This window comes from Dryobates pubescens, chromosome 22 (assembly GCF_014839835.1).
Source record: "Dryobates pubescens isolate bDryPub1 chromosome 22, bDryPub1.pri, whole genome shotgun sequence".
Lineage (NCBI taxonomy): Eukaryota > Metazoa > Chordata > Aves > Piciformes > Picidae > Dryobates > Dryobates pubescens.
The window spans coordinates 14890839-14916438 of NC_071633.1; the positions used below are offsets into that span (position 1 = coordinate 14890839).

Sequence of the window (25600 nt, forward strand, 5' to 3'; positions counted from 1 at the left end):
CCCTCCCAGGGCTTCTCTGAGGCTGTGCTGTCAGGTGCCAACCTCATTCCTCCTGCTGTGGCAGGTGATGCCTGCTTTGGTTTGGCTGGAGCTGGACCTGTGGGAGTAGATGTAGGAGAGGAGCCTGTTTGCATCCCTTCTGAGGATGCTCCTCACCTCTTTGTTCCTCAGGCTGTAGATGAAAGGGTTGAGCATGGGGGTCACCAGGGTGTAGACGGCAGAGGCTGCTTTCCTTTGACGTTCCACCTGCCTGGAGAAGGGGTGGAAGTACAAGAAAGCTGCAGGGCCATAGAAGAGGCCAACAGCCACGAGGTGTGAGGTGCAGGTGGAGAGAGCTCTGTGCCTGCCCTGTGTGGAGGGCATGCTGCAGACGGTGAGCAGGATGCAGGCGTAGGAGACGGCGATGGCCGAGAGGGAGGTGGTAATGACAAAGCCGATGGCTGTGGCCATCACCACCTCGTTGAGCCAGGTGTCAGAGCAGGAGAGGAGCAGGAGGGGGGGCAGCTCACAGTAGAAGTGGTTGACCACGTTTGGCCCACAGAAGGAGAGGCTGAGGAGGCCGCAGGTGTGCGCCAGGGCGTTGAGGCTCCCGGCGGCGTAGGAAGCCAGCACCAGCTGGCCCAGGAGCCTGTGGGACATGGCAGAGGAGTAGTGCAGAGGCTGCTGGACGGCCAGGAAGCGGTCATACGCCATCACAGCCAGCAGGAAGGCTTCTGTGGTGCCAAACACCGCAAAGAAGCAAAACTGGGTGATGCAGCCCCGGAAAGAAATGACATTTCTCTCTGCGAGGAGGCCAGAGAGGAGCTTCGGCGTGACGGAGGAGGAGTAGCAGACCTCCAGGAAGGAGAAGTGGCTGAGGAAGAAGTACATGGGCACGTGGAGCTGAGAGTGGGCCTGGATGAGCACGATCATCCCCAGGTTCCCCAGCAGGGTGGTGATGTAGAGGAGTAGAAAAACCACAAAGAGCAGCTCCTGCAGGTCGGTGAAGCCCAGGAGGACAAACTCGGTCACGGCCGAGTGGTTGCCCCCCAGCCATCCTCCTGGTGCCGCTGCAGAGGGGACAGAGAAACACAGGGGAGGGCTGAAATCATTCCTCCCAGCTCTCAGGGAGATGGCAGGGCAGGGAGGGTGTGGAGTCTCCCTCTACTGAAGGGATTCCAGACCCCCCCACACCCCCGCTTCTGGCCATCGTGCTCCTGGGAGAGCTGCTGTGAGTGCCCTGCTGCAGGAGGGGCTTGGACTGGGTGACCCCCAGAGGTCCCTTCCAATCCTGCCATGCTGGGATTGTGCCAGCAGCTAACACAGGATTTGGAGTCTCCTGGCTGAGGAAAGGGAGAAGGAGGGAGAAGGGAGAAGGAGGGAGAAGGGAGAAGGAGGGAGAAGGGAGAAGGAGGGAGAAGGGAGAAGGAGGGAGAAGGGAGAAGGAGGGAGAAGGGAGAAGGAGGGAGAAGGGAGAAGGAGGGAGAAGGAGGGAGAAGGGAGAAGGAGGGAGAAGGGAGAAGGAGGGAGAAGGGAGAAGGAGGGAGAAGGGAGAAGGAGGGAGAAGGGAGAAGGAGGGAGAAGGGAGAAGGAGGGAGAAGGGAGAAGGAGGGAGAAGGGAGAAGGAGGGAGAAGGGAGAAGGAGGGAGAAGGGAGAAGGAGGGAGAAGGGAGAAGGAGGGAGAAGGGAGAAGGAGGGAGAATTAACCAGGCTGGAAAAGACCTTTGAGCTCATCAAGTCCAACCTATCACCCAACCCCACCATCACCCACCCCACCATCTAATCAACTCAACCATGGCACCAAGTGCCTCATACCAGGCTCCTCTTAAACTCCACCAGTGATGGTGACTCCACTCCTATAGGAGAGAAATCAATCAATCAGAGAGTTACCCTCAGAGGGGAGGCTGGAGATCAAAAAAGTAACCTCTTGACAAATGATTTATTGACCAAAGAAGAGCCAATGGCTCTTAAAGCCCAAAGCTCTGACCCATTCTGGAAAGGCTTGAGCCAGCAGGTGGTCTTGCAGCACTGCTTCAGGAGCAGCTTCCTGCTCCTGCAGGGGCTGGGCAGCCTGGCTAAGGAAGCTCTTCCCCAGGCAGCCAAACCGACTGCCTCAGAAACCTCTGCCAGTGTCTCTCTTGCTGCTCAGCAGCGTCTGGAGCCGTCCTCGGGGTGACACTCGCCGCTGCCTGAGCTGCAGTTCCGCACCAGCCCCATCGACGGCAGGCTCCCCTCCCGCAGCCTCCAGCAGAGCTGGAAGGTTTAAGCTTTACCCTGCGCCCAGGGGAGAGATTGCCGGAGGCTCTCTGGGACACCTGAAGGTATACCCTGAGCTCTGCCTGAGGAGCTTGGAGCCGACACCCAGGCTGCCCTCGGGGGCTGGCAGTGGAGCCCTCAAGGAGCCATCAGAAACGCTGCCGGGGGAGCCCGCGGGACACAGCTTGTGTGCACAGCGCTGCAGCTGGGGAGGAGCGGAGGGCAAGCGGCTGAGCTTGTGCCGAAGGACAAAATGCAACCACACCAGAATGGGGCAACGGGAGGGGATCAGAGAACCTCACACTGCTGTGGGGGGAAGGGGCTTTGAAAGGCACATTCCAGTCCAGGCAGCAGGGAAAGCCCCAACCACAGCAGGTTGCTCAGAGCTCCCAACCACCCTGAGCTGCAGTGGTGCCAGGGCTGGGGCAGCTCCCAGCTCTCTCTGGGCAGCCTGGGACAGGCTCTCACCACCCTCAGGGCCATAAATCTCACCCTTCTCCCCAGGCTGAATCTCCCTTTTTCAGTTCAAACCATCAGCCTTTGTCCTGGCACAAAGGGCCCTGCTCCAAAGTCTGTCCCCAGCTTTCTTCTTGATCCCTTTAAGGGCTGAAAAGCCACCAAAAGCCTCTCTGAAGCCTTCTATTCTCCAGGGACATGAGAGAAAACAAACAACAACAAAAAGAACCCCAGCTCTAAATATCTTACCAGGAGTCAGAGCAGTCCCCAGACACAGCATCTGCAAGGGTGCAGCTCTCATAGATCCATAGAGCCTCTGAAAGCCTTTCTGCAGGGGTAGGAGGCATCACCCACCCCTGTGCCAGGACAGCAAACTCAGACTCAGGCAGCTCTTGACTCTCACAATCAGATGCAGGAACTCTCCACCTGAAGCTGAGGAGAAAGTTGTTTGGGGTGAGGGTGCTGGAGGCCTGGAGCAGGCTGCCCAGAGAGGTTGTGGAGTGTCCTTGTGTGGAGAGCTGGCAACCCCCCCTGGGCACTGTGCTGCTGGGCAAGCTGCTGGGGGTGCCCTGCTGGGGCAGGGGGCTGGGGCTGGCTGAGCTCCAGAGCTCCCTTCCAATCCTGCCATGCTGGGACTCTGGGGGGCTTGGAGTGGGTACTGGACACCTTCTGGGGTCCATGCCATGGAGGGCAGCCAAGCTGATAAGAGAAGCAGGAGCAGAAACAGCCTGGGTGGGAGAATAGACTAGACTAGACCAGACCAGGTTGGAAGAGACCTTTGAAATCAGCAAGTCCAACCTATCACCCAGCACCATCTGAGCAACTCAACCATGGCACCCAGCACCCCATCCAGGCTCTTCCTAAACACCTCCAGGGATGGGGACTCCACCACCTCCCTGGGCAGCACATTCCAAAGGTCAATCTCTCTCTCTGTGAAGAATTTCTTCCTAACATCCAGCCTGAACCTCCCCTGGCACAGCTTGAGACTGTGCCCTCTTGTTCTGCTGCTGGGTGCCTGGGAGAAGAGCCCAACCCCCACCTGGCTACAACCTCCCTTCAGGGAGCTGGAGATGGCAAGGTGGTCTCCCCTGAGCCCCTGCAGGCTCACTGCCTGCAGTCCATCAGCTCAGCTGCCACATTTTGGGGATGTTCTGCTAGGTTCTCCAAGCCCAGCTTGGGTTCTTTGGTTTTAGTTGTAGACAGCAATGAGGTCTCCCCTGAGCCTCCTCTTCTGCAGGCTAAGCAACCCCAGCTCCCTCAGCTACTCCTCCCAGGGCTGTGCTCCAGACCCCTCCCCAGCTTTGTTGCCCTTCTCTGGACACCTTCCAGCATCTCAACATCTTTCCTAAACATCAGGAGCCCAGAACTAGACACAGGACTCAATTTTGCTCCAGGCTGCCAGAAACAGCCATTGTGCTGCTGGGCAAGCTGCTGTGGGTGCCCTGCTTTGGCAGGGGGCTTGGACTGGCTGCTCTCCAGAGGTCTCTTCCAACCTCCCCCATGCTGGGATTTCAATCAGCCATTTCTTTTTACCTCCCTGTTCTTTCTGTCCTCCCTGCCACCCATCTGCTGGTCCCATCCCTTGGTGGCCACACTGCCCCCATTTCCCCTGGTGTCTTTTCCTTCCCCTGCTCCTCTTCAGGGTTTAAGAAATGACTTCTCCTCTGTTGTGCACTGGAGATGACCTCAGACCTTGTGACCTGCCCATCAGAGATGAGTCCTTCTCTCTCTTCCCTTCTTACTTCCCTCTTTCCATCAGCCTTGCTGCTGGCCCTCTCCCACCACTGACACAACCAGGACCATTGCTTCACAGTGATTCCTCTCCTCCCCTCAGCCCTCTTGGGCAGCTTTTACTTCCCCATTCACAGAACACATCAGGGTGGAAGGGACCTTTAGAGGTCACCTTGCCCAAGCCTCCCTGCACTCAGCAGGGACATCCTTCAAGAAAAGGCTTGGCTGTGGCCCTTGGAGCCATGGTTTAGCTGTCAGGAGGTGTTGGGTGCTAGGTTGGACTTGATGATCTCTGAGGTCTTTTCCAACCTGGTTGATTGTGTGATTCTATGATCTCCAACCAGAGCAGGCTGCTCAGGGCCCCAGCAAGTTTGACCTTGAATGCCTGCAGGGATGAAGCCTCAACCACCTCTTTGGGCAACCTGTTCCAGGATTTCCCTACCCTCATTGTGAGGAACTTCCTTCCTCCCTCTGTCTCCTGGGAAGGGGCTCAGGCTGCAGGTCAGAGCTTGGCTGCAGGTCAGAGCTTGGCTGCAGGAGGTCTCTTGACCGACTGCTTTCTGATTGCGTGCCAGCCCATGGCATGGCTCAAGAGCCACCAGGAAAGGAGGTTGCAGTGCTGGATACTCCTTCCCCAGCTCTGTAACTCACCCTCTTGGAGCCACATGAGGAGCCTGCCAGCACAGCCATGGTCAGGTGGCAGCCCTGCAGAGTCAGGAGTCGGTTAGGCACAGCTGACCACCACTTTCCCCAGCCAGCCCCAGAGCTGATTGCACAAGCAGCAAAAACACTTTGGGTTGGGAGAGCAGCAGCAGCTCCACCAGGAAGCCACAACCAGCAGAGCAAAGGCTCTGGGCCACAGACTTGGGGTTGGAGGACACAGAGAGTTTGTGCTGCCATTCAGTGAGGCCTGGGGGAGAGAAGCCTCATGGAGTTCAGCCAGGGCAAGAGGATGGTCCTGCAGCTGGGGAGGAACAACCTCCTGCAGCAGTGCAGGGCAGGGGTGGCCTGTTGGGGAGCAGCTCCAAAAGGAGGACCTGGCAGTGCTGGGGGACGAGAAGTTGCCCATGTGCCAAGAAGGTCAATGGTCTCCTGGGGGACATGGAGAAGAGTGTGGCCAGCAGGGCAAAGGAGGTTCTTCTGCCCCTACACTCTGCCCTGCTGAGGTCACAGCTGCAGTCCTGGCTCCAGTTCTGGGCTCCCCAGTTCAGCAGAGACTGGGAACTGATGGAGAGAACCCAGGGGAGGCTCTGAAGGTGCTGAGGGGCTTCAAGCAGCTCTGTGAGGAGCAAAGGCTGAGAGCCCTGGGGCTGTGGAGCCTGCAGAAGAGCAGCCCCAGAGGGCAGCTGAGCAATGCTCAGCAAGAGCTAAAGGAGCTGTGGGGGACAAGAGGCTGGGGCCAGACTCTGCTGAGTGGTGCCCAGGGCCAGGCCAAGGGGCAGAGGGCACAAAGTGGCAGGCAGGAGGTTGCCTCTGAAGCTGAGGAGAAAGTTGTTTGGGGTGAGGGTGCTGGAGGCCTGGAGCAGGCTGCCCAGAGAGGTTGTGGAGTGTCCTTGTGTGGAGACCTGGCAACCCCCCCTGGGCACTGTGCTGCTGGGCAAGCTGCTGGGGGTGCCCTGCTGGGGCAGGGGGCTGGGGCTGAGCTCCAGAGCTCCCTCCCAACCTCCAGCACGCTGGGATTCCATGGCTGCTCTAAAGGAGACTAATTTAAAGATGTCTTGAGCTTGAGCAGAGCTTCCTCACTTTTTGGTCCTCTGCAAGAGGGCCTTTTGGAGTTTTCTGGGGGGAGTTTTGTGTTTGGTTGGTTTACTTTTGGTTTTGATTTTGTTGTGTTCATTTACTTCGGGGTTTTTCCATTACCTTCTCAAGTGGGGACTGCTCTCTGGTGTGAGAGCAAAGTGCCTTTAGATGTGACAACTGCTGACCTCCTTCAGAAGGTGAAGTGAAGCTGGCTGAGCTCCAGAGCTCCCTTCCCATCCTGCCACGCTGGGACTCTGGGGGGCTGGAGTGGGCACTGGACACCTCCTGGGGTCCATGCCATGGAGGGCAGCCGAGCTGATAGGAGGAGCAGCAGCAGACACAGCCTGGGTGGGTTTTGGCTCCAGACTGCAGCCCCAGGTTAAACAATAACCAGGCGATCATCAGGAAGCTTTGGGAACAAAGGAGGATTCATCTGACTGGAAGTGCCTGTTAGTTTTGTGCCCTTTGAGCCTGACTTGATTGAATCCAGCTGAGCTCCAGGACAGCCCTGGGGCTCAGCTCTAGATTGCATCACCGTGGTGCTGTCAGGAGCTGCAGGTAATACCCAAACCGGAGTCATTTGGCTCCAGGAGAAGGTTGCCAAGGCCACCAATGCTCCTGTGACCTCCTCCTGGCCAGGGTATTGAGGAGATCCTGGCTGTTGTTGCTGGCAAGAGGTGTGGTGAAAGCAGAGGTGTGGGGCACTGGGTGGAAGTTCCTTACCCTTGAGGGACTGATGATCTCCAGATGCTTTCAAAGTGCACCTGAAGATCATCACAAGTAAAGAGCACCCAAATAACCTCATTAACTGCGATGGGGTTTATTTTAGCTCCTTCATGGAGGCACTTCAGGGCACCCTGGGGAGCCTTTGAGCCCCAGAAGAGTGCCAAAGCCCTCAGCAGGTCGTTGTCTTGTCTCTGAGCTTCTTAGTTTGGAGAAGGAGTCTTCCCCAGAGGGGATGACCTCAGCTTGAGTGAGCCACAGGGCTCTGGGTTCCCTTCAGAGCAAACCAACAGAGCAATGCACAGAGCAGAGCATTGGCACAGCCTCTTCTTGAGCAATTCAGAGATCATGACAAATCCACAGGTGCCCTGTTGGGCATCATCCTGCCAGGGAGCTGAGGAGGAGGGACCTCAGCAACGTGCTACAGTCCCCCTGGAGAGGTCCAACAACAACCCAGGCACCACAGATGATCCTTCTACCCACCTTAAATGTCTCCTACTCACCCCATAGCTGACAGTGTGGCTGCAAGGAGACACCAGAACACTGTGCTAACCTTGCTGAAGCTGAGGTAGATACCATCATGGAATGGTCAGGAATTGGAAGGGAGCTCAAGGCTCAGCCAGCTCCAACCCCCCTGCCATGGGCAGGGACACCTCACACTGCAGCAGGTTGCTCACAGCCACCTCCAGCCTGGCTGCAAACACCTCCAGGCAGGAGGCTTCCACCACCTCCCTGGGCAGCCTGTGCCAGGCTCTCACCACCCTCATGGGCAACAACTTCTTCCTCACATCCAATCCCAATCTCCCCATTTCTAGTTTTGCTCCATCCCCCCCAGTCCTATCCCTCCCTGACACCCTCAAAAGTCCCTCCCCAGCTTTCCTGTAGCCCCCTGCAGACCCTGGAAGGTCTCCTGGGAGCCTTCTCTTCTCCAGACTGCACAACCCCAACTCCCTCAGCCTGCCCTCACAGCAGAGCAGCTCCAGCCCTCTGCTCATCCTCCTGGCCCTTCTCTGGACACCTTCCAGCACCTCCAGATCCTTCCTGGAACAGAGGCTTCAGAACTGGCCCCAGAGCTCCAGCTGTGGTCTCAGCAGAGCAGAGGGGCAGAATCCCCTCCCTGGCCCTGCTGGCCACACTTCTCTTGCTGCAGCCCAAGCTCTGCTTGGCTCTCTGGGCTGCAAGAGCTCCCTGCTGGCTCCTGCTGAGCTTCTCCTCCCCCAGCACCCCCAAAGTCCTTCATCTTCAGGGCTGCTCTCAAGCCAGTCCCTGCCCAGCCTGTATCTGCTTGGGATTGCCCTGACCCAGCTGCAGGACCTTGCACTTGGTCTTGTTGAAGCTCATGAGGTTGCCATGGGCTCAGCTCTGCAGCCTGTCCAGGGCATCACTTGAGGTTCACAAACCCTTCCAGAGCCAGGTCCTCAACTTTCCTTTTCTCTCCAGCAGAACAAACATCTGCAGAGGGTGGTGTGCTGCCACGATGAGCCTTGGCAGGTCTGGTCCTGCCTGGAGCTGAGTCCCCTCCTTCCTCCTCCTGGCTGTCAGCATCTCCTCTCACACCTCCTCATCTCCCCTCTCAATAGCAGCCCCGTGGCCACAGCTCAGCTGACAGCAGGAGATGGATGGGGCCGAGCCAGCGCTGCAGGGCATGGGACACGTGCAGGGCTGTGATGGACACCAGGGGTCTGGGGAGAGGATCCCTCCCTGCTCTGCAGCAAGCTCGATCCCAGAAGCCAGCCCTGCCCAGGCAGCCCCCTGGCAGCACTGGGGGGGAAGGGAGGGGGGCTGGTGAGGATCCTCTCAGTTGGGATGGTCATGGAAAGGATTTAAACATCGATCCCAAAGCAGAAGTGAAGGTTGAGTCCTTCAGGAGCTCAGCCCTTAGCTGGTGCCACCATCACTGGGGACAAGAAGCCACATGGAGATGTCCCCTGTTGCCTCCAGGCCCATCCCCAGAGCTCCAGCAGCCCTCATCCCAGTGTTCCAATCATGGAAGGGTTTGGGTGGGAAGGGACCTTGCAAGATCATCTCCACCACCACCCCACCAGTGAGCAGCCTGAGGTGATGTCCACAGCTCCACTGCAGCTTGGGTGGGACTGGGGGGCTGTGGGGTAGTCCCTCTGCTCCCCCCCCCCCCCCCCCCCACCTCATCCCATCATTCACCTCCCCACATTCATCCCTTGTCCCCAGGGCACCAAACTGTCCCCATCCATCTCTTGCTGTCACAGTGAGCACCACGATGGGAGCTGTGGGGTGGAGGGGGCTCAGAGTGGGGAGTGCTCAGGTACCAGGGAAGAGTCAGGACCAGCTCTGGGATGGATGAAGGGAAGGAAGGGGAGGGAGGGGATGTTTCCTCCCCACCACCTCCCCCTCTGCAGGCAGCCAGCACGTTGCAGATGCCTCAACACCTCCACCATGGCTTTTCATTCCAGGTGGTGACAAGGAGCTTTTGGCTTTGCCCAAGGGAGAAGGTTGAAGAAGCCCCCATCTCCCCCTCCCCAGACAAGGAGACCCCAAGAGAACAGCAACCCCCCCAGCCCAAGGGACCCCAAGATGCAGGTGGGGAGCGGTGGTGGTCCCAGTGGCGCCCACCTCTCACCTCTCATCCATCATCATTGCATCAAGGCAGGGCTGGAAGAGGAGGCTGTGCTCCAGCCCCAGCGTCTCCACCCCCAAACTGGGGCATAAAACCCCCAGCTGGCTGCAGGGGGGGGACAGTCTGGAGCTGGTGCTGCACTGGGAGGGGGCTTCGGGGGGGGTCTCCACCGCTGCCGTGCTGGAGGAAGGAGACGCAGACAGCTTCTGCCCACCCGCTGCACCCATGGCAGGTAAGAACCCCTCCCTGGGGATGCTCCTCAGGACCCACAGCGGGGGTCTTGGGGTGGGTTTGGGGTGTGCTGGATCACCCAGCCCTGCAAGAGTGGGGGGGGGGTTGGGAGGGGGAGAGCAACCCCACTATGGGGGGGCCGAGGGGGCAGGACTCCACCGGTCCTCCAACCGCGCACGGAGGGGACGCGATGGGGCGGCTGGGGGTGCGGGGGGGCTGCTCCCACAGCTGCTCCCCAAACTCCTCCACCTCTCCACAGCCTTCCTGGGGGGGGCAGGGGAAGGGTTCCCCTGCGGTGCCAGCCTCGGGTGGGCCAGCGAGGGCCTGGGCAGCAGCGGCAAGAACCGGCGCGTGTGCCACGCCGCGGCGCGGCTGGAGATGGGCAGCCTCTGGGAGGAGTTCAACCGCCTGGGCACCGAGATGATCGTCACCAAGGCAGGCAGGTAGGGACTGCAGCAGGCTGGGGGGGGCCAGGGCTTGGGGGAAGACACCTCAAGGTGAGGCCACACCTCTAATCCTGCGTTCAGTTCGGGGCCACTCGCTCCAAGGACATCGAGGAGCTGGAGCAGGGCCAGAGAAGGGCAACCAAGCTGGGGAAGGGTCTGGAGGACAGGGCTGGGGAGGAGCAGCTGAGGGAGCTGGGGGTGTTGAGCCTGGAGAAAAGGAGGCTGAGGGGAGAGCTGCTGGCTCTCTGCAGCTCCCTGCAAGGAGGCTGCAGCCAGGTGGGGGTTGGGCTCTTGTGCCAAGGAACAAGGGACAGGACAAGAGGCAATGGCCTCAAGTTGCCCCAGGGGAGGTTTAGGTTGGCCATGAAGAACAATTCCTTGCCCCTGAAGGTTGTCAAGGTCTGGCCCAGGCTGCCCAGGGCGGTGGTGGAGCTCCCATCCCTAGAGGGGTTTCCAAGCCCTGAAGCTGTGGTGCTGAGGGCCATGGCTTGGTGGTGCCCTGGCAGTGCTGGGGGAAGGCTGGGACTCCACAATCTTAAACCACTCCATCACTCTCTGCTCTCCACCCTGTTCCCCCCAGGAGGATGTTCCCCACCTTCCAGGTGAAGCTGTCAGGCCTGGACCCACTGGCCGACTACGTCCTTCTCATGGACTTCATCCCCCTGGATGACAAGAGATACAGGTAGGGGACCCAGCCATGGGGAGGCTGGGCTTGGGGAGCAGATCCTGGTGGTGCTGAGCCCTCCCTGCTGCTCCTCCCCCCCCCCCCAGGTATGCCTTCCACAGCTCCTCCTGGCTGGCAGCAGGACGAGCCGACCCCGCAGCCCCCGGCCGTGTCCACTTCCACCCGGACTCGCCGGCCAAGGGCGCGCAGTGGATGCGCCAGATCGTCTCCTTCGACAAGCTCAAGCTCACCAACAACCTCCTGGATGACAATGGCCACGTGAGGACCTCCCCCTGGGCTGGGAGATGGGAGGCTGGGGAGGGGGACAAGCTCCACCGCTCCTCAGACTGCCACCTGCTAGCCAGCTGCATCAGCTGTCCGTGCTGTGCCGCGGTCCTCAGAGGAGAGCAGGGGGTTGGGGTCTGCTGGAGGTGGTTTGGGGGTCTTCAGGAAACGGTTTGGGGTCTGCTGGAGGTTCTTGAGATGCTCTTCAGGTTCTTTGGGGTCACAGATAGTGTTGGGTGGTAGGTTGGGACTCGATGACCTCAGAGGTCTTTTCCAACCTGGTTAATTCTGTTCTATCCTGAGGTGGTTTGGGATCTCCTTGAGGATCTTGAGATGTTCTCCAGGGGGGTTCAGGAACCACTCTGGTGAGACCCCACCTGGAGCAGGTGTTCCCTGTTACAGGAAGGATCTGGAGGTGCTGGAAGGTGTCCAGAGAAGGGCCATGAGGATGAGCAGAGGGCTGGAGCTGCTCTGCTGTGAGGACAGGCTGAGGGAGTTGGGGTTGTGCAGTCTGCAGAAGAGAAGGCTCCCAGGAGACCTTCCTGTGGCCTTCCAGGATCTGCAGGGGGCTATAAGAAAGCTAGGGAGGAACTTTTGAGGGTGTGAGGGAGGGATAGGACTGGGGGGGATGGAGCAAAACTCGAGATTGAGATTGGCTGTGAGGAAGAAGTTGTTCCCCATGAGGGTGGTGAGAGCCTGGCACGGGTTGCCCATCACATCATCTGACTAAACAGCTCCTGCTCCACCACCACCATTGCTGCACCCATCCCAGAGCAGGGGGCAAGCCCCTCACCAGCCAAGATACCACCCAGAGGAGCTCAGCCCCAGTAAGGAAGCCCAGGCAGCACCCATGGGTGATACTGAAGGAGCCATCAGTCATTGCCCTACCTAACCGGGGGGCCACCAGGCCCCCCGGCCTTTGTTGTCACCACCACCAGCACCCAGTGCGCACCAGGGGCACTCACCAGAGGCGAGAGGAGGATCCTCCAGCCCAGATGGGCTCAGCTTGGGGCTGCTGCCTTTCCTGGGAGGCATTAAATAGGGGAGTGGGTGGAGAGGGCCAAGTGGCCACACCTGGGGTGGGAGGAGACTCCAACAGAGCCCAGGTGCTCTGGGATTTGAGGGGGAAAAGGGGGGAAATGGGGCAGAGGAGGGACTCTTAGGGTGTCAGGGAGGGATAGGACTGAGAGGGATGGAGCAAAACTAGAAGTGGGTAGATTGAGATTGGATGTGAGGAAGAAGTTGGTCCCCAGGAGGGTGGTGAGAGCCTGGCACAGGCTGCCCAGGGAGGTGGTGGAAGCCTCCTGCCTGGAGGTGTTTGCAGCCAGGCTGGAGGTGGCTGTGAGCAGCCTGCTGCAGTGTGAGGTGTCCCTGCCCATGGCAGGGGGTTGGGGCTGGCTGAGCCTTGAGCTCCCTTCCAACCCTGACCATGCTCTGAGTCTCTTCCCTGGGGGGTGCTTCCTGCCCACCTGCCTTCTCCATCCCCTCCACCCCAGATCATCCTGAACTCCATGCACCGCTACCAGCCTCGCTTCCACGTGGTGTTCGTGGACCCCCGCCGGGACAGCGAGCGCTTTGCCCACCAGAACTTCAAGTCCTTCAGCTTCCCTGAGACCCAGTTCATGGCGGTGACAGCTTACCAGAACCACCGGGTGAGCCTTGGGGTGGGCTGGGGGGACATGGAGGTGACCACCCCCCACCCCCCACCAGCTACCCAGGGACCCCCTGACCCTGCTGCCCTCCGCAGATCACCCAGCTGAAGATCGCCAGCAACCCCTTCGCCAAGGGCTTCCGGGATGGCGACCCTGAGCCGTGGTAAGGCCCCACCCTGATGCCACCCTGACACCACCACGAGGGGCTCTGTGCCCGCCCCCCCACCGACCCCATCTCTCTTACAGGTGTGGGGTGCCCGCAGGGTCCCTGCTGGGTGCCATGCCCCGTGCCCGCACCGCCACCTTGCCCTCCCACCATGAGAAGCAGGAGAAAGGTAGAGGGTCTGGGGGCGGTCCTGAGCCCTTGCTGCTGTCCTTGCCCCCCCCAGGGGCTCCCCGCAGCCGGGGGGCACTGGTCACCACTGTTCCCCCCCAGCCAGCTCCCCCCAGCTTTCCTGAGCTGCCCACATCCCCGTTCCAGCCCCTCACCTGCCCCCCTGCTGTCTACGTGGGGGGCAAACCCCGCACCCTGCCCTACCCCCTGCCCACCTTCCCCCCGCTCAGCACCTACAGCACCCCCACCCCACCCCATTTTGGCTATGGGCAGCAGTGATGGGGTGGGGGGGCACCCAAGGACCCCCATCCCCCCAGCACTCCCCCAGGACCCCCACACCCAGCCCATGCCAGAGGGAATGAAGGAGGAACAGGGAAGGTTTTATTCACTGGTGGGCACGATGCTGCTCCTCAAGCTTGGGGGCTTGGGGGGGGGAGCAATTCTCGCTCCCCAGTTGAGCAGTGGGGGGGGGGAACTTGGTCGAGGTGGCGCTCCAAGCCCTCCCCCATCCTCCCAGCATCTTCATGGCACAGCTACTCCCAGGGGTCAGGCGTGAAGGTGAAGGGGCACAGCTTGTACCCAGCGCCCACGTAGAACTTGTTCTGGAACTCCACCCTGGAGGAGAGGGGCCGGTGAGGAGCAAGGCTGGGGGCCGGGGGGGTGGGGGTATCCACCACCCTACCATCATCACCACCACCACCCCGTGCCAAGCACGGCAGGAGGGCTCTCACCAGTGCAGGCGCAGGGCGTGGAGGAAGGCCGAGAGCCCTTCCATCACCAGGAGGATGGCGACGGTGAGCACGGCGAAGGCGGCGAAGACCGGCACCAGCAGCACGCCGCCCGCGTAGCCCAGCCGCACGAAGCCGCTGCGCATCACCATGCCCCACAGCACCTCCGACAGCTCTGCGGGGCACAGGCGGAGAAGGGGCACGAGGTTTGCCTCTGCGCAGGCACACACAGCCAGCCAGGCTGGAAGAGACCTCCCAGATCAAGTCCAACCCATCGCCCAACCCCAACTGACCGACCAGACCCTGGCGCCGAGGGCCTCCTCCAGGCTCTTCCTAAACGCCTCCAGGGACCTCGGCCCCACCACCTCCCTGGGCAGCCCAGCCCAAAGGGCAACCTCTCTGTCTGGCTGGGAAGAACTTCTTCCTAACCTCCAGCCTAAACCTCCCTTGGCACAGCTTGAGACTGTGGCCTCTTGTTCTGGTGCTGCTTGCCTGGGAGAAGAGACCAACCCCCACCTGGCTACAACCTCCCTTCAGGGAGCTGTGGAGAGCAAGAAGGTCTCCCTTGAGCCTCCTCTTCTCCAGGCTAAGCAACCCCAGCTCCCTCAGCCTCTCCTCATAGGGCTTGTGCTATAGACCCCTCCCCAGCCTTGTGCTCCAGACCCCTCCCCAGCTTTGTTGCCCTTCTCTGGACTCCTTCCAGCATCTCAACATCTTTCTTGAATTGAGGAGCCCAGAACTGGACACAGGACTCAAGGTGTGGCCCAACCAGAGCTGAGCACAGGGCAGAATGACCTCCCTGCTCCACTGGCCACAGTGTTCCTGCTGCAGGCCAGGATGCCCTTGGCCTTCTTGGCCACCTGGGCACACTGCTGGCTCATGTGCAGCTCCTGTCAACCAGGTACCCCCAGGTCCCTCTCTGCCTGGCTGCTCTCCAACCACTCTGTCCCCAGCCTGGAGGGCTGCACGGGGCTGTTGTGGACAATGTATAGAACCCAGCCCTTAGCTGTGTCAAATCTCCTGCCCTTGCCCTCTGCCCATCTCTCCAGCCTGGCAGGGTCCCTCTGCAGAGCCCTCCCAGGTGTTCCAGGGCAGATGTGGCTGGGGGAGGAGGTTCAGGAGGCCACTCACGGGCGTGGGCCAAGCTGAGCGCCCAAAGCCGGAGGTAGGAGGCGGTGTTGGAGATGCAGCCCAAGCAGTACTCGATGGTGTGGATGGCCTGGTGCATGAAGAGCTCAGCCAGGTCCAAGTGCTGTGGAGACAGTGGGACACCAGTGACCACAGAATCAGCCAGGTTGGAAGAGACCTCCAAGGTCATCAAGTCCTCACTCAACCCTAACTGATCAACCAGACCATGGCACCGAGTGCCTCGTCCAGCCTCTTCTCAAACACCCACAGGGATGCCCACCCCACCACCTCCCTGGGCACAGCCACCACTTCCTGAGCCCGTTGGGTTGGTGTCCCTCACCTTGGCACCGGGGCCGTGCCCCCCGCTCTCCACGTCCTCTTTGGTGGCATTGACGGAGTTGCCGGCCCCCTGCCCCTCCAGCAGCGGGTCCTGCTCGCTGGTGGCCTCCAGCTGTGTGGGGACATCACTGATGGTGAGATCACAGCACCTCCCTGCGGGGCTGAGCCCAGCAGGATGGCTCCAGGCTCACCGTGGGCCGGCCGGTCCTCGCCGAGCGCTGCTGGCACCACAGGTAGAGCGGTGTCCCCAGGAGCAGCACGGGCACCGACGCCAGCGCCAGCACCACCAGCACCATCTGCACCGGCACCTGTGGCGCACAGACAACACTCTGAGGTCACCTCCAGCGCTGAGGCTGGGAATGGCCACCCTTGTGAAGCATCCCCCCCACCCCAGCCAGCAGAGGGCTCCCCAGGATGCGCAGGGAGGTGCCCCAGGTGGGTGTCACCTTGTCGCCTCGTCTCGGTGAGGTCCTACCTGCCCCGGGAAGAGCGGGAGGTTGTCAGCATTGGAGGTGAAGAGGAACATGTCAATGAAGTGGATGAGGATGCTGGGGGCCACCAAGGAGTTGGCAGCACTGAACTTGATCCACTTGAGGAAGATGAGGAAGACGAGGTAGCCGAAGAGCGCCAGGAGGAAAATCATCTCGGGCAGGAACTCCAGCACCAGCCGGTGCCACTGGCGGAAGTGCCTGGGAAGGGGGACAGCAGCCACGCTCAGCCTCGGGCTGGGCTTTGCTTGGGGTCCCCAGGTCCTTCTGAGGAGGTTTGCCTGGGGTCCCCATGCCCTCCTGACAGGTTTAGCTTGGTGTCCTCATGCTAGGGTTTGCTTGGTGTCCCCACATCTTCAGCTGCTTGGTGTCTGCATGTCCTTCTGATGGGCTTTGCTTGGTGTCCTCATGCTAGGGTTTGCTTGGTGTCCCCACATCTTCAGCTGCTTGGTGTCTGCATGTCCTTCTGATGGGCTTTGCTTGGTGTCTCCATATCCTTCTGATGGGCTTTGCTTGGTGTCCTCATGCTAGGGGTCACCTGGTGTCCCCATGACCTGATGGGATGGCTTGCTGCCCCCACATCATTGTGCTGGAGTCACCTGGTGTCTTCCTGTCCTTCTGCTGAGGTTTGCTTGGTGTGCCACCCAGATGCTGGGAGTGCAGGACCCCAGTCACCCACCCCACCCAGGTGAACCCAGCCCTCAGCCCTGCTAGCATGACCACGGGTGGCCAGAGCCCGTGGGCACAGCCCTAAGGACTCACAGGTGGTTGAAGATGCCCAGCGTGACCCCAAAGGCCATGTGCACGATGCCCAGCACCACGGACATCTTCATCTTGAAGGAGTTGAGGAAGTTGAGATGGTTGGTGGCCAAGCTCCAGATCTGTCATGGACAAAGCAGGTGAGATTTTGAGGCAACCCAATCATGGGTGCCACCCTCCCCTCTCCTCCTCCTCCTCCTCCTCCAGAGCACACTCACTGGGTCAATCCCAAAAGGATAGGGCCCTCGGAAGACGCCGGTGACGTTGGGGTCCAGGGTGAGGGAGGGGTGGGTGGCGAGGTAGGCAGGGCTGCGGGCAGAGCAAGGAGCTGTCAGCGCAGGCAGGGAGCTGGGCAGGGCTCACAGGGGGCTTGGGGAGGTCCCACCTCCAGGAGGAGTGGTTGGCCATGGCAGCCACGCTCCAGGCAGAGGGGAAGATGGCAGTGGCCTTGCTGAAGCACTCGTTGTAGATGAAGCCGGTGTAGATGGAGAAGGCTCCCATCAGCAGGATCAGGTAGCGGCCCTCGAAGAACGTCAGCCAGATCTGGGGGGGCAAGCAAGGCTCCTCTGTCCCACACCACCAGCCCCACCCCATGCTGGCCCTGTCCCACACCACCAACCCCACTACACAAATCCAAACCCATTCCATTTCTCCAACCCCAGCCCACACTTCCAGTCCCATCACTGACCACCAACCCCAGCCCACACTTCCAGTCCCATCACTGACCACCAACCCCAGCCCACACTTCCAGTCCCATCACTGACCACCAACCCCAGCCCACACTTCCAGTCCCATCACTGACCACCAACCCCAGCCCACACTTCCAGTCCCATCACTGACCACCAACCCCAGCCCACACTTCCAGTCCCATCACTGACCACCAACCCCAGCCCACACTTCCAGTCCCATCACTGACCACCAACCCCAGCCCACACTTCCAGTCCCATCACTGACCACCAACCCCAGCCCACACTTCCAGTCCCATCACTGACCACCAACCCCAGCCCACACTTCCAGTCCCATCACTGACCACCAACCCCAGCCCACACTTCCAGTCCCATCACTGACCACCAACCCCAGCCCACACTTCTAGTCCATTCCCTGATGCAAACCATGTTCCACATGTCCAAGCTCATCCCAAACCTCCATCCCCATCTCATACTTCCAACCCCATTCCATCCCACCAAACTCATCCCACATCACCAAGCCCATCCCATACTTCCAACCCCATTCCATCCCACCAAACTCCTCCCACATCTCCAACCCCATCCCATGCCACCAACCCCATCCCACATCTCCAGGTCCACTCCATGACCTCGACCACGCTCCACATCTCCAAGCCCCTCCCAAACCTCCAAGCCTGGCCCCACACCACACCTGCTCACCTCATTGCTGGCCTGCCTCAGGCTGGGCCTGTCCTCATACAGCACCATCCAGAGAGCAAAGAGGAACATGAGCAGCCCGTGTCCCACGTCCCCAAACATGATGGCGAAGATGAAGGGGAAGGTGATGATGGCGTAGGGCGCTGCAGAGGGGGCACGTGGAACCACATCACATGGAGGCCTTCACTCCCTCCCCTCCCCACCCCCAAAACCTTGAGGACAGAGGGCTGGAAGGGGCTTACCAGGGTTCACCTCCTGGTAGCTGGCCACCCCGTAGGCATCCACGATGCTCTGGAAGCCGGCGGTGAACTTGTTGGTGCGGATGAGGGTGGGAGGGCTCTCCGAGGTGGGGATGCGCTGCACGAAGCACTCCACGCTCGAGCCGCTCTTGTACTGCGGAGAAGGAGCCCCCAGGGCGTGACCCAGGGCACCCACCCTGCCCACCACCCACCCCACCGCGGCAGGGGGACGCAGGGACACCGAGCGACCGGCGGCAGGAGAGCACGGAGGCACCAAGCAAAGCCCTGCTGGGAGCAGATGGAGGCACCAAGCAACAACGGCACAAGGACACGGGGACACCAAGCAGTCCTTGGTGTGGAGACAGGGGGACACCAAGCAGTCCTTGGTGTGGAGACAGGGGGACACCAAGCAGTCCTTGGTGTGGAGACAGGGGGACACCAAGCAGTCCTTGGTGTGGAGACAGGGGGACACCAAGCAGTCCTTGGTGTGGAGACAGGAGGACACCAAGCAGTCCTTGGTGTGGAGACAGGGGGACACCAAGCAGTTCTTGGTGTGGAGACAGGGGGACACCAAGCAGTCCTTGGTGTGGAGACAGGGGGACACCAAGCAACCCTTGGTGTGGAGACAGGGGGACACCAAGCAGTCCTTGGTGTGGAGACAGGGGGACACCAAGCAGTCCTTGGTGTGGAGACAGGACGACACCAAGCAACCCTTGGTGTGGAGACATGGGGACACCAAGCAGTCCTTTGTAGGGAGATATGGGAACACCAAGCAGTCCTTGGTGTGGAGACAGGGGGACACCAAGCAGTCCTTGGTGTGAAGACATGGGGACACCAAGCAGTCCTTTGTAGGGAGATATGGGGACACCAAGCAGTCCTTGGTGTGGAGACATGGGGACACCAAGCAGTCCTTGGTGTGGAGACAGGGGGACACCAAGCAGTCCTTGGTGTGGAGACAGGGGGACACCAAGCAGTCCTTGGTGTGGAGACAGGGGGACACCAAGCAGTCCTTGGTGTGGAGACAGGGGGACACCAAGCAGTCCTTTGTAGGGAGATATGGGGACACCAAGCAGTCCTTGGTGTGGAGACATGGGGACACCAAGCAGTCCTTGGTGTGGAGACAGGAGGACACCAAGCAACCCTTGGTGTGGAGACATGGGGACACCAAGCAGTCCTTGGTGTGAAGACATGGGGACACCAAGCAGTCCTTTGTAGGGAGATATGGGGACACCAAGCAGTCCTTGGTGTGGAGACATGGGGACACCAAGCAGTCCTTAGCATGAAGACATGGGGACTCTAAAGCAACCTCTGACACGGGGACAATGAGCAACCCCTGGCACATGGTCATGGGGGCACTGAGCAAGCCCTGGCATGGGGACATATATGGACACCAAGCAACCAGCACAAGGAGATGAGGATGTGGGGACAAGTGAGCAGAGCCTGGCATGAGGGCATGGGGACAAAGGAGCAAAACCTCAGCACAAGGCCATGAGGACACCAAGCAAGCCTCAGCACAAGGCCATGAGGGCACAAAGCCACCCACCGATCCCTGGCGCAGGGCGTCCTGCACTTGAGTCAGGTCCCTCACTGGGCACCAGACCTCGGCAATGAGGCACTTCTCAGTGACATCGAAGCTGCACTGGTTGAGGATGAGGTAGATGGCCTTCATCTTCTGCACCTGCACCCTCCAAGTGGGCAGTGCCAGCACCACCTTGTCCAGCACCTGAGCCAGGTACTGCTCGGACTCCTCCAGCACCTGCGGGCAACCAGAGCGGGTCAGGGACTGGGGGCGTCCCACCATGGTCCCCACCCAGGTCAGGGACTTGGGGCTGGGGGTGTCCCACCATGGTTACCCCCCTGGTCCCCACGGTGGTGCCCAGCTCACCACGCTGAGGTCCTGGATCTGGCTGTGGAGCCCACTGATGGTGTCCTGCCGCGTGGCCTCGCTCTCTGGGTAGGGGTACACGTGGCAGTGGAAGCTGGGATGGACAGACGGACGGACACCACCACGTTGGGCCGTGCCAAGGCTCCCTGGGGTGGCCCAGGCTGTGCCCATGGTGGGAGCCACGGGCAGACCTCGCTCAATAAAGCTGCACACGTGGCCACGGGCTCACCAGTCCGAGATCTTGCGGATCTTCTGCCCGATCTGCTCGCCCCAGTAGGAGATGACGAAGATGACCCAGGTGATGCTCTCGCCCTTGGGGACAACGCAGTCCACGTCACCCCCTGGCCGGCCCAGCCCCGATTCCCTGCCAGCTCTCACCGCCCCGGTGCCCCCACTCACCGTGGTGGGGTCCTCCATGGGCTCGGGCATCTCCACAAAGCTGGCCACCAAGTAGCCGCGGCAGGCTCGCCACAGCAGCCGCTCGAAGGCGCTGACCCGCCAGGGGTGAATGACCCCGGCCACGAAGCTGCGGGGACATGGCATGGCCCTGCTGCTGCCCCTGCCCCATGGCTGCTGCACGTGGCCACACCACTGCCCCAGGGCTCTCCTCCAACCCTCACCCTGCAGCCATGCTCACTGCCCCACAGATCTCCAACCCTCACCCTGCAGCCATGCTCACTGCCCCACAGATCTCCAACCCTCACCCTGCAGCCATGCTCACTGCCCCACAGATCTCCAACCCTCACCCTGCAGCCATGCTCACTGCCCCACAGATCTCCAACCCTCACCCTGCAGCCATGCTCACTGCCCCAGGGCTCTCATCCAACCCTCACCCTGCAGCCATGCTCACTGCCCCACAGATCTCCAACCCTCACCCTGCAGCCATGCTCACTGCCCAGGGCTCTCCTCCAACCCTCACCCTGCAGCCATGCTCACTGCCCAGGGCTCTCCTCCAACCCTCACCCTGCAGCCATGCTCACTGCCCAGGGCTCTCCTCCAACCCTCACCCTGCAGCCATGCTCACTGCCCAGGGCTCTCCTCCAACCCTCACCCTGCAGCCATGCTCACTGCCCCACAGATCTCCAACCCTCACCCTGCAGCCATGCTCACTGCCCCACAGATCTCCAACCCTCTCCCTGCAGCCATGCTCACTGCCCCACAGATCTCCAACCCTCACCCTGCAGCCATGCTCACTGCCCCAGGGCTCTCCTCCAACCCTCACCCTGCAGCCATGCTCACTGCCCCACAGATCTCCAACCCTCACCCTGCAGCCATGCTCACTGCCCCACAGATCTCCAACCCTCACCCTGCAGCCATGCTCACTGCCCCACAGATCTCCAACCCTCACCCTGCAGCCATGCTCACTGCCCCAGGGGTCTTCTCCCAACCTAACCACACTACTGCTTCACAGAATCGCAGAACTGTCAGGGTTAGAAGGGACCCCAAGGATCCTCTAGTTCCAACCCCCCTGCCATGGGCAGGGACACCCTCCACCAGATCAGGTTGTCTCACGGTCCACCTCCAACCCTTATCCCACAGCTTTCCCAGCTGCCCCACGTCCACCCCGCTGCCCCCCAGCCCCTCTCCCCGCATCTCACCCCACATCCCACCCCCTCTTACTTGATCTTGCGGTCGAGATGCTGGCGCAGGGACGGGTCGAGGAGAGGCTCACGCTCAGAGAGCGCCCGGGGCCGCGGCGGAGAGCCCAGAGGAGCCTGCGGCGACGGAGAGCGGCCAGATGAGGCCGGCGAGGGGGGAAGCGGGGCGCAGGGTGGCACCTGAGGCCGGGGGCGCCCTCCCCGCAGCACCCACCGGCAGGCTGGTGAGGCGCTGTCCCTCCCGCAGGACGTGGAGGTACCGGCGCAGGTCCCGCAGGCGCCCGCGCAGGGACGCCCGGTTGCGGCTGACCTCCCGCAGCTCCTGCGCCAGCTGCTCCGACTGCTCCTGCAGCCGCAGAGCCTCCCGCGCCAGCGGTGCCCGCGGGTTGTCCGGGCACGGGGCCAGCGCCCGCCCGGCCTCCCGCAGCTCCTGCTGGAGGAAGGCTGAGGCAAGCCCCAGGCAGGCGTTGGGAGAGGTCACGGCGGGCAGCTCCCGCTCCGGCCCGCACCCAGCGTAGGCCACCCAAAGCGGACCCAACCCCTGCGCCCACACCAGCCTAAGCTGTTCACCCCACACCCCCCTGCACCCAGACCCACCTCCCTGCCACCCGTGGCACCCCACATCCACCCAGGCCCACCTCCCTGCCACCCATGGCACCCCACATCCACCCAGACCCACCTCCCTGCCACCCATGGCACTCCAAACCACCCAGGCCCACCTCCCTGCCACCCATGGCACCCCACATCCACCCAGACCCACCTCCCTGCCACCCATGGCACCCCACATCCACCCAGGCCCACCTCCCTGCCACCCATGGCACCCCACATCCACCCAGACCCACCTCCCTGCCACCCATGGCACCCCACATCCACCCAGACCCACCTCCCTGCCACCCATGGCACTCCAAACCACCCAGGCCCACCTCCCTGCCACCCATGGCACCCCACATCCACCCAGACCCACCTCCCTGCCACCCATGGCACCCCACATCCACCCAGGCCCACCTCCCTGCCACCCATGGCACCCCACATCCACCCAGACCCACCTCCCTGCCACCCATGGCACCCCACATCCACCCAGGCCCACCTCCCTGCCACCCATGGCACCCCACATCCACCCAGGCCCACCTCCCTGCCACCCATGGCACCCCACATCCACCCAGGCCCACCTCCCTGCCACCCATGGCACCCCACATCCACCCAGACCCACCTCCCTGCCACCCATGGCACCCCACATCCACCCAGACCCACCTCCCTGCCACCCATGGCACCCCACATCCACCCAGACCCACCTCCCTGCCACCCATGGCACCCCACATCCACCCAGGCCCACCTCCCTGCCACCCATGGCACCCCACATCCACCCAGGCCCACCTCCCTGCCACCCATGGCACCCCACACCCACCCAGACCCACCTCCCTGCCACCCATGGCACTCCAAACCACCTGCACCCACTCACGGCACCCAAACCCACCCAGCCCCCCCAGCCTGCACTCACAGCACCCTAAACCACTCACCCCAAAACTCCCTGCACCCCAAACCCACCCAGACCCACCTCCATGCTGCCCACAGCACCCCAAACCACCTGCACCCAGGCAGGGCACCCAATCCCACCCAGACCACCGGCACCGTCCCCCTAACGCTCACTGAAGGTCTTCTCCATCTCCTCGCAGCGCCGCACCTCACCCACAAAGCGTCGCTGGAAGGCACTGACCTTGGGGTTCAGCTGCAGAGTGGGGGTCAACAGCATGGGGGGACTGGGGGGGGTGGGGGGGTGTAGAATCCCCAGTACCCCTGGGCCAGCTCCCAGCACAAAGAGCACCGCAAGATACCCACCCGTGGCACCCAGAGCACCCCAGACCAGTCAAACCCAGTGCCTGGTATCCCACATCACCTGCACCCAGCCCCTGCAGCCGGTTCTCCACCCCATGGCACTCAACCCCCACACCCAGAGCACCCCAAACCCACCCTGAGCCACCTGTCTGCATCCCTGGCACCCAAAACCACCTGCACCCACCATGGGCACCCAAATGCACCCACCCCCAAATCTCCTGCATCCAGAGCATCCCAAACTACCCACCTGGAACCCCCTGTACCCAGGGTACCCAAGCCCACTGCACCCACAGCACCCTGAACCACTCACCACAACCCCCTCCCTGCACCCAGGGCACCCAACCCCACCCAGACCAACCCCACTGCACCCACAGCACCCTGAACCACTCACCACAACCCCCTCCCTGCACCCAGGGCACCCAAACCCACCCAGACCAACCCCACTGCACCCACAGCACCCTAAACCACTCACCACAACCCCCTCCCTGCACCCAGGGCACCCAAACCCACCCAGACTCACCTCCCTGCACCCCTGGCACCCCAAACCACCTGCACCCACCCAGACAAATTTCCTCTACCCACAGCACCCCAAACCACCTGCACCCACCCAGGGCACCCAAACCCACCCAGACCCATTTCCTCTACGCACAGAACCCCAAACCACCCACACCCAAGCCCACCCAGCCCACCCACCTTGCACCCACAGCACCCCAAACCACTCAGCCCCAACCTCCTACACCCTGGGCACCCAAAGTCACCCATCTACCCCCCCACCCCAGGGCACCACAAACCACCCACCTTAAGCCCCCTGCACCCAGGGTACCCCAAGCCACCTGCACTCACCCAGGGCACCCAAACCCACCCAGACCAGCTGCCCTGCCCCCAGGGCACCCCCAAAGCCCCCCCACCCCCCCCGTCCCCTACGTACGTCCCTGAACTCCAGCAGCCCGCGCTCCCCCAGCTCGCTGACACAGCTGTAGGCTGAGGCAGACTGGAGGAAGAGCTGGGCCAGGCAAACCTCCTCACTGCGGAACAGGGACCCCATGGTGTCCCCCTGGCACCCCGCTGCTGGGTGGCCCTGGCTGCAAAGGGGTGAGAGGGACAGAGGGTGAGGGCTGGGGGCTCACCCTAGGGGGTGGCAGCAAAGGGTGGGGATCACTCAAGGGGGTGGGAGGGAGGGCTGGGGGTTACTCCAGGGGGTCCTGGGGATGGCAGCAAGGGCTGAGGGTCACTCTAAGGGGTGGCAGGAAGGGCTGAAGGCCACCCTGTGGGTCCCAGGGGTGGCAGCAAGGGGTGGTGAAAGGCAGCAGGGGCTGGGAGTCCGGTCATGGTCATGGCAGCAAGGGTTGGGAGAGTCACCCCAGTTGGCAGAGAGGGTTGGGGGTTACCCCAGGGGTCCCAAGGGATGGCAGCAGGGGTTAGGGTCACTCTAAGGGGTGGCAAGAAGGGATGGGGTTCACCCCAGTGGTGGCAGGAAGGGGAAGGGATCACTCCAGGGGACCTCAGGGGTGTCAGCAAGGACTGGGGAGTGCCAGGAAAGGCTTGGAGAGGAGTAGGAAGAGCTGGGGGTCACCCTGGGGGTGATAGGAGGGGCTGGGGGGGGTCACCCCAAAGTTCCCGGGGGTAGCAGCAGGGGCTGGGGAGTATCAGGAAAGTCTTGGAGGTCACCCCAGTGGCGGTAGGAAGGGCTGGGGTCACCCCAAAGCTCCCGGGGGTGGCAGCAGGGACTGGGGTCTGGGCAGGGTGGTGGCAGTAGGGGCTGGAAGGGGTCAGCCCGCGGATGACAGCGGGGTTGGGGGGGGGTCACCTCCAGGGTGGCAGAAAGTGGCAGCAGAGCCGGGACTCGCCCTGGGGGTGGACCGAGAGGGTCACCCCGGGGGTCCTGAGATGGGGTAGCAAAGGGTCGAGGGGTCAGCAAGGGGTGTCAGGACGGGCTGGGGGTCACCCCAAGGGTCCCGGGGAGAGGTGGCGGCAGGAAAGGTTGGGGGAGGGTCACCTGGCGGGAGGGTGGGGAGCGGCAGCAAGGGCTGGGGGGTGCCGGGGCCGGGGGGTGCCGGGGCCGGGGGTGCCGGGGCCGGGGGTGCCGGGGCGCGGGCGTCCTGCGGCGGCGGAGCCGGGATGTCCCCGCGGC

At 61.9% G+C, this 25600-nt stretch overlaps 3 protein-coding genes across 3 annotated transcripts; 1 reads left to right on the forward strand and 2 right to left on the reverse strand.

Moving 5' to 3' along the window:
* Nucleotides 1–30: 30 nt before the first annotated feature.
* On the reverse strand, nucleotides 31–2196 carry LOC104299804 (olfactory receptor 1019). The gene is made up of 2 exons (XM_054171695.1): nucleotides 2142–2196; nucleotides 31–1049 (listed from the first exon to the last, which is right to left on the reverse strand). The coding sequence occupies exons 1-2, from the start codon at nucleotides 2194–2196 to the stop codon at nucleotides 31–33; spliced, it is 1074 nt and encodes a 357-aa protein (XP_054027670.1).
* A 7507-nt stretch (nucleotides 2197–9703) lies between these two features.
* Nucleotides 9704–13369, forward strand: TBX10 (T-box transcription factor 10). Its single transcript, XM_054171696.1, has 8 exons — nucleotides 9704–9710; nucleotides 9987–10152; nucleotides 10736–10837; nucleotides 10927–11098; nucleotides 12601–12756; nucleotides 12852–12919; nucleotides 13003–13091; nucleotides 13146–13369. Exons 1-8 carry the CDS (start codon nucleotides 9704–9706, stop codon nucleotides 13367–13369), a joined length of 984 nt encoding a protein of 327 aa, XP_054027671.1.
* Nucleotides 13370–13559: 190 nt separating this feature from the next.
* On the reverse strand, nucleotides 13560–25061 carry TCIRG1 (T cell immune regulator 1, ATPase H+ transporting V0 subunit a3). Its single transcript, XM_054171969.1, has 20 exons — nucleotides 24661–25061; nucleotides 24398–24551; nucleotides 23284–23362; nucleotides 21851–22080; nucleotides 21659–21753; nucleotides 20438–20564; nucleotides 20268–20350; nucleotides 20039–20132; nucleotides 19697–19909; nucleotides 18157–18307; nucleotides 17918–18057; nucleotides 16918–17075; nucleotides 16751–16841; nucleotides 16536–16654; nucleotides 15761–15974; nucleotides 15477–15593; nucleotides 15287–15391; nucleotides 14950–15070; nucleotides 13822–13993; nucleotides 13560–13705 (listed from the first exon to the last, which is right to left on the reverse strand). The coding sequence occupies exons 2-20, from the start codon at nucleotides 24512–24514 to the stop codon at nucleotides 13624–13626; spliced, it is 2508 nt and encodes an 835-aa protein (XP_054027944.1). The 5' UTR covers nucleotides 24515–24551; nucleotides 24661–25061; the 3' UTR covers nucleotides 13560–13623.
* Nucleotides 25062–25600: the final 539 nt, after the last annotated feature.

Excerpts from the sequence above, each read along its gene's own strand:
- TBX10 (XM_054171696.1), top strand. Across the intron at positions 12,757-12,851 it reads CAGCTTACCAGAACCACCGG|ATCACCCAGCTGAAGATCGC; the intron begins GTGAGCCTTGGG and ends TGCCCTCCGCAG. Across the intron at positions 12,920-13,002 it reads GATGGCGACCCTGAGCCGTG|GTGTGGGGTGCCCGCAGGGT; the intron begins GTAAGGCCCCAC and ends TCTCTCTTACAG.
- LOC104299804 (XM_054171695.1), bottom strand. The coding sequence starts at position 2,196 with ATGGGGCTGGTGCGGAACTGCAGCTCAGGCAGCGGCGAGTGTCACCCC. Across the intron at positions 1,050-2,141 it reads CGAGTGTCACCCCGAGGACG|CGGCACCAGGAGGATGGCTG; the intron begins GCTCCAGACGCT and ends TCCCCTCTGCAG.
- TCIRG1 (XM_054171969.1), bottom strand. The coding sequence starts at position 24,514 with ATGGGGTCCCTGTTCCGCAGTGAGGAGGTTTGCCTGGCCCAGCTCTTC. Across the intron at positions 20,565-21,658 it reads CATCTCGACCGCAAGATCAA|CTTCGTGGCCGGGGTCATTC; the intron begins GTAAGAGGGGGT and ends ATGTCCCCGCAG. Across the intron at positions 20,351-20,437 it reads CCATGGAGGACCCCACCACG|GGCGAGAGCATCACCTGGGT; the intron begins GTGAGTGGGGGC and ends GTTGTCCCCAAG.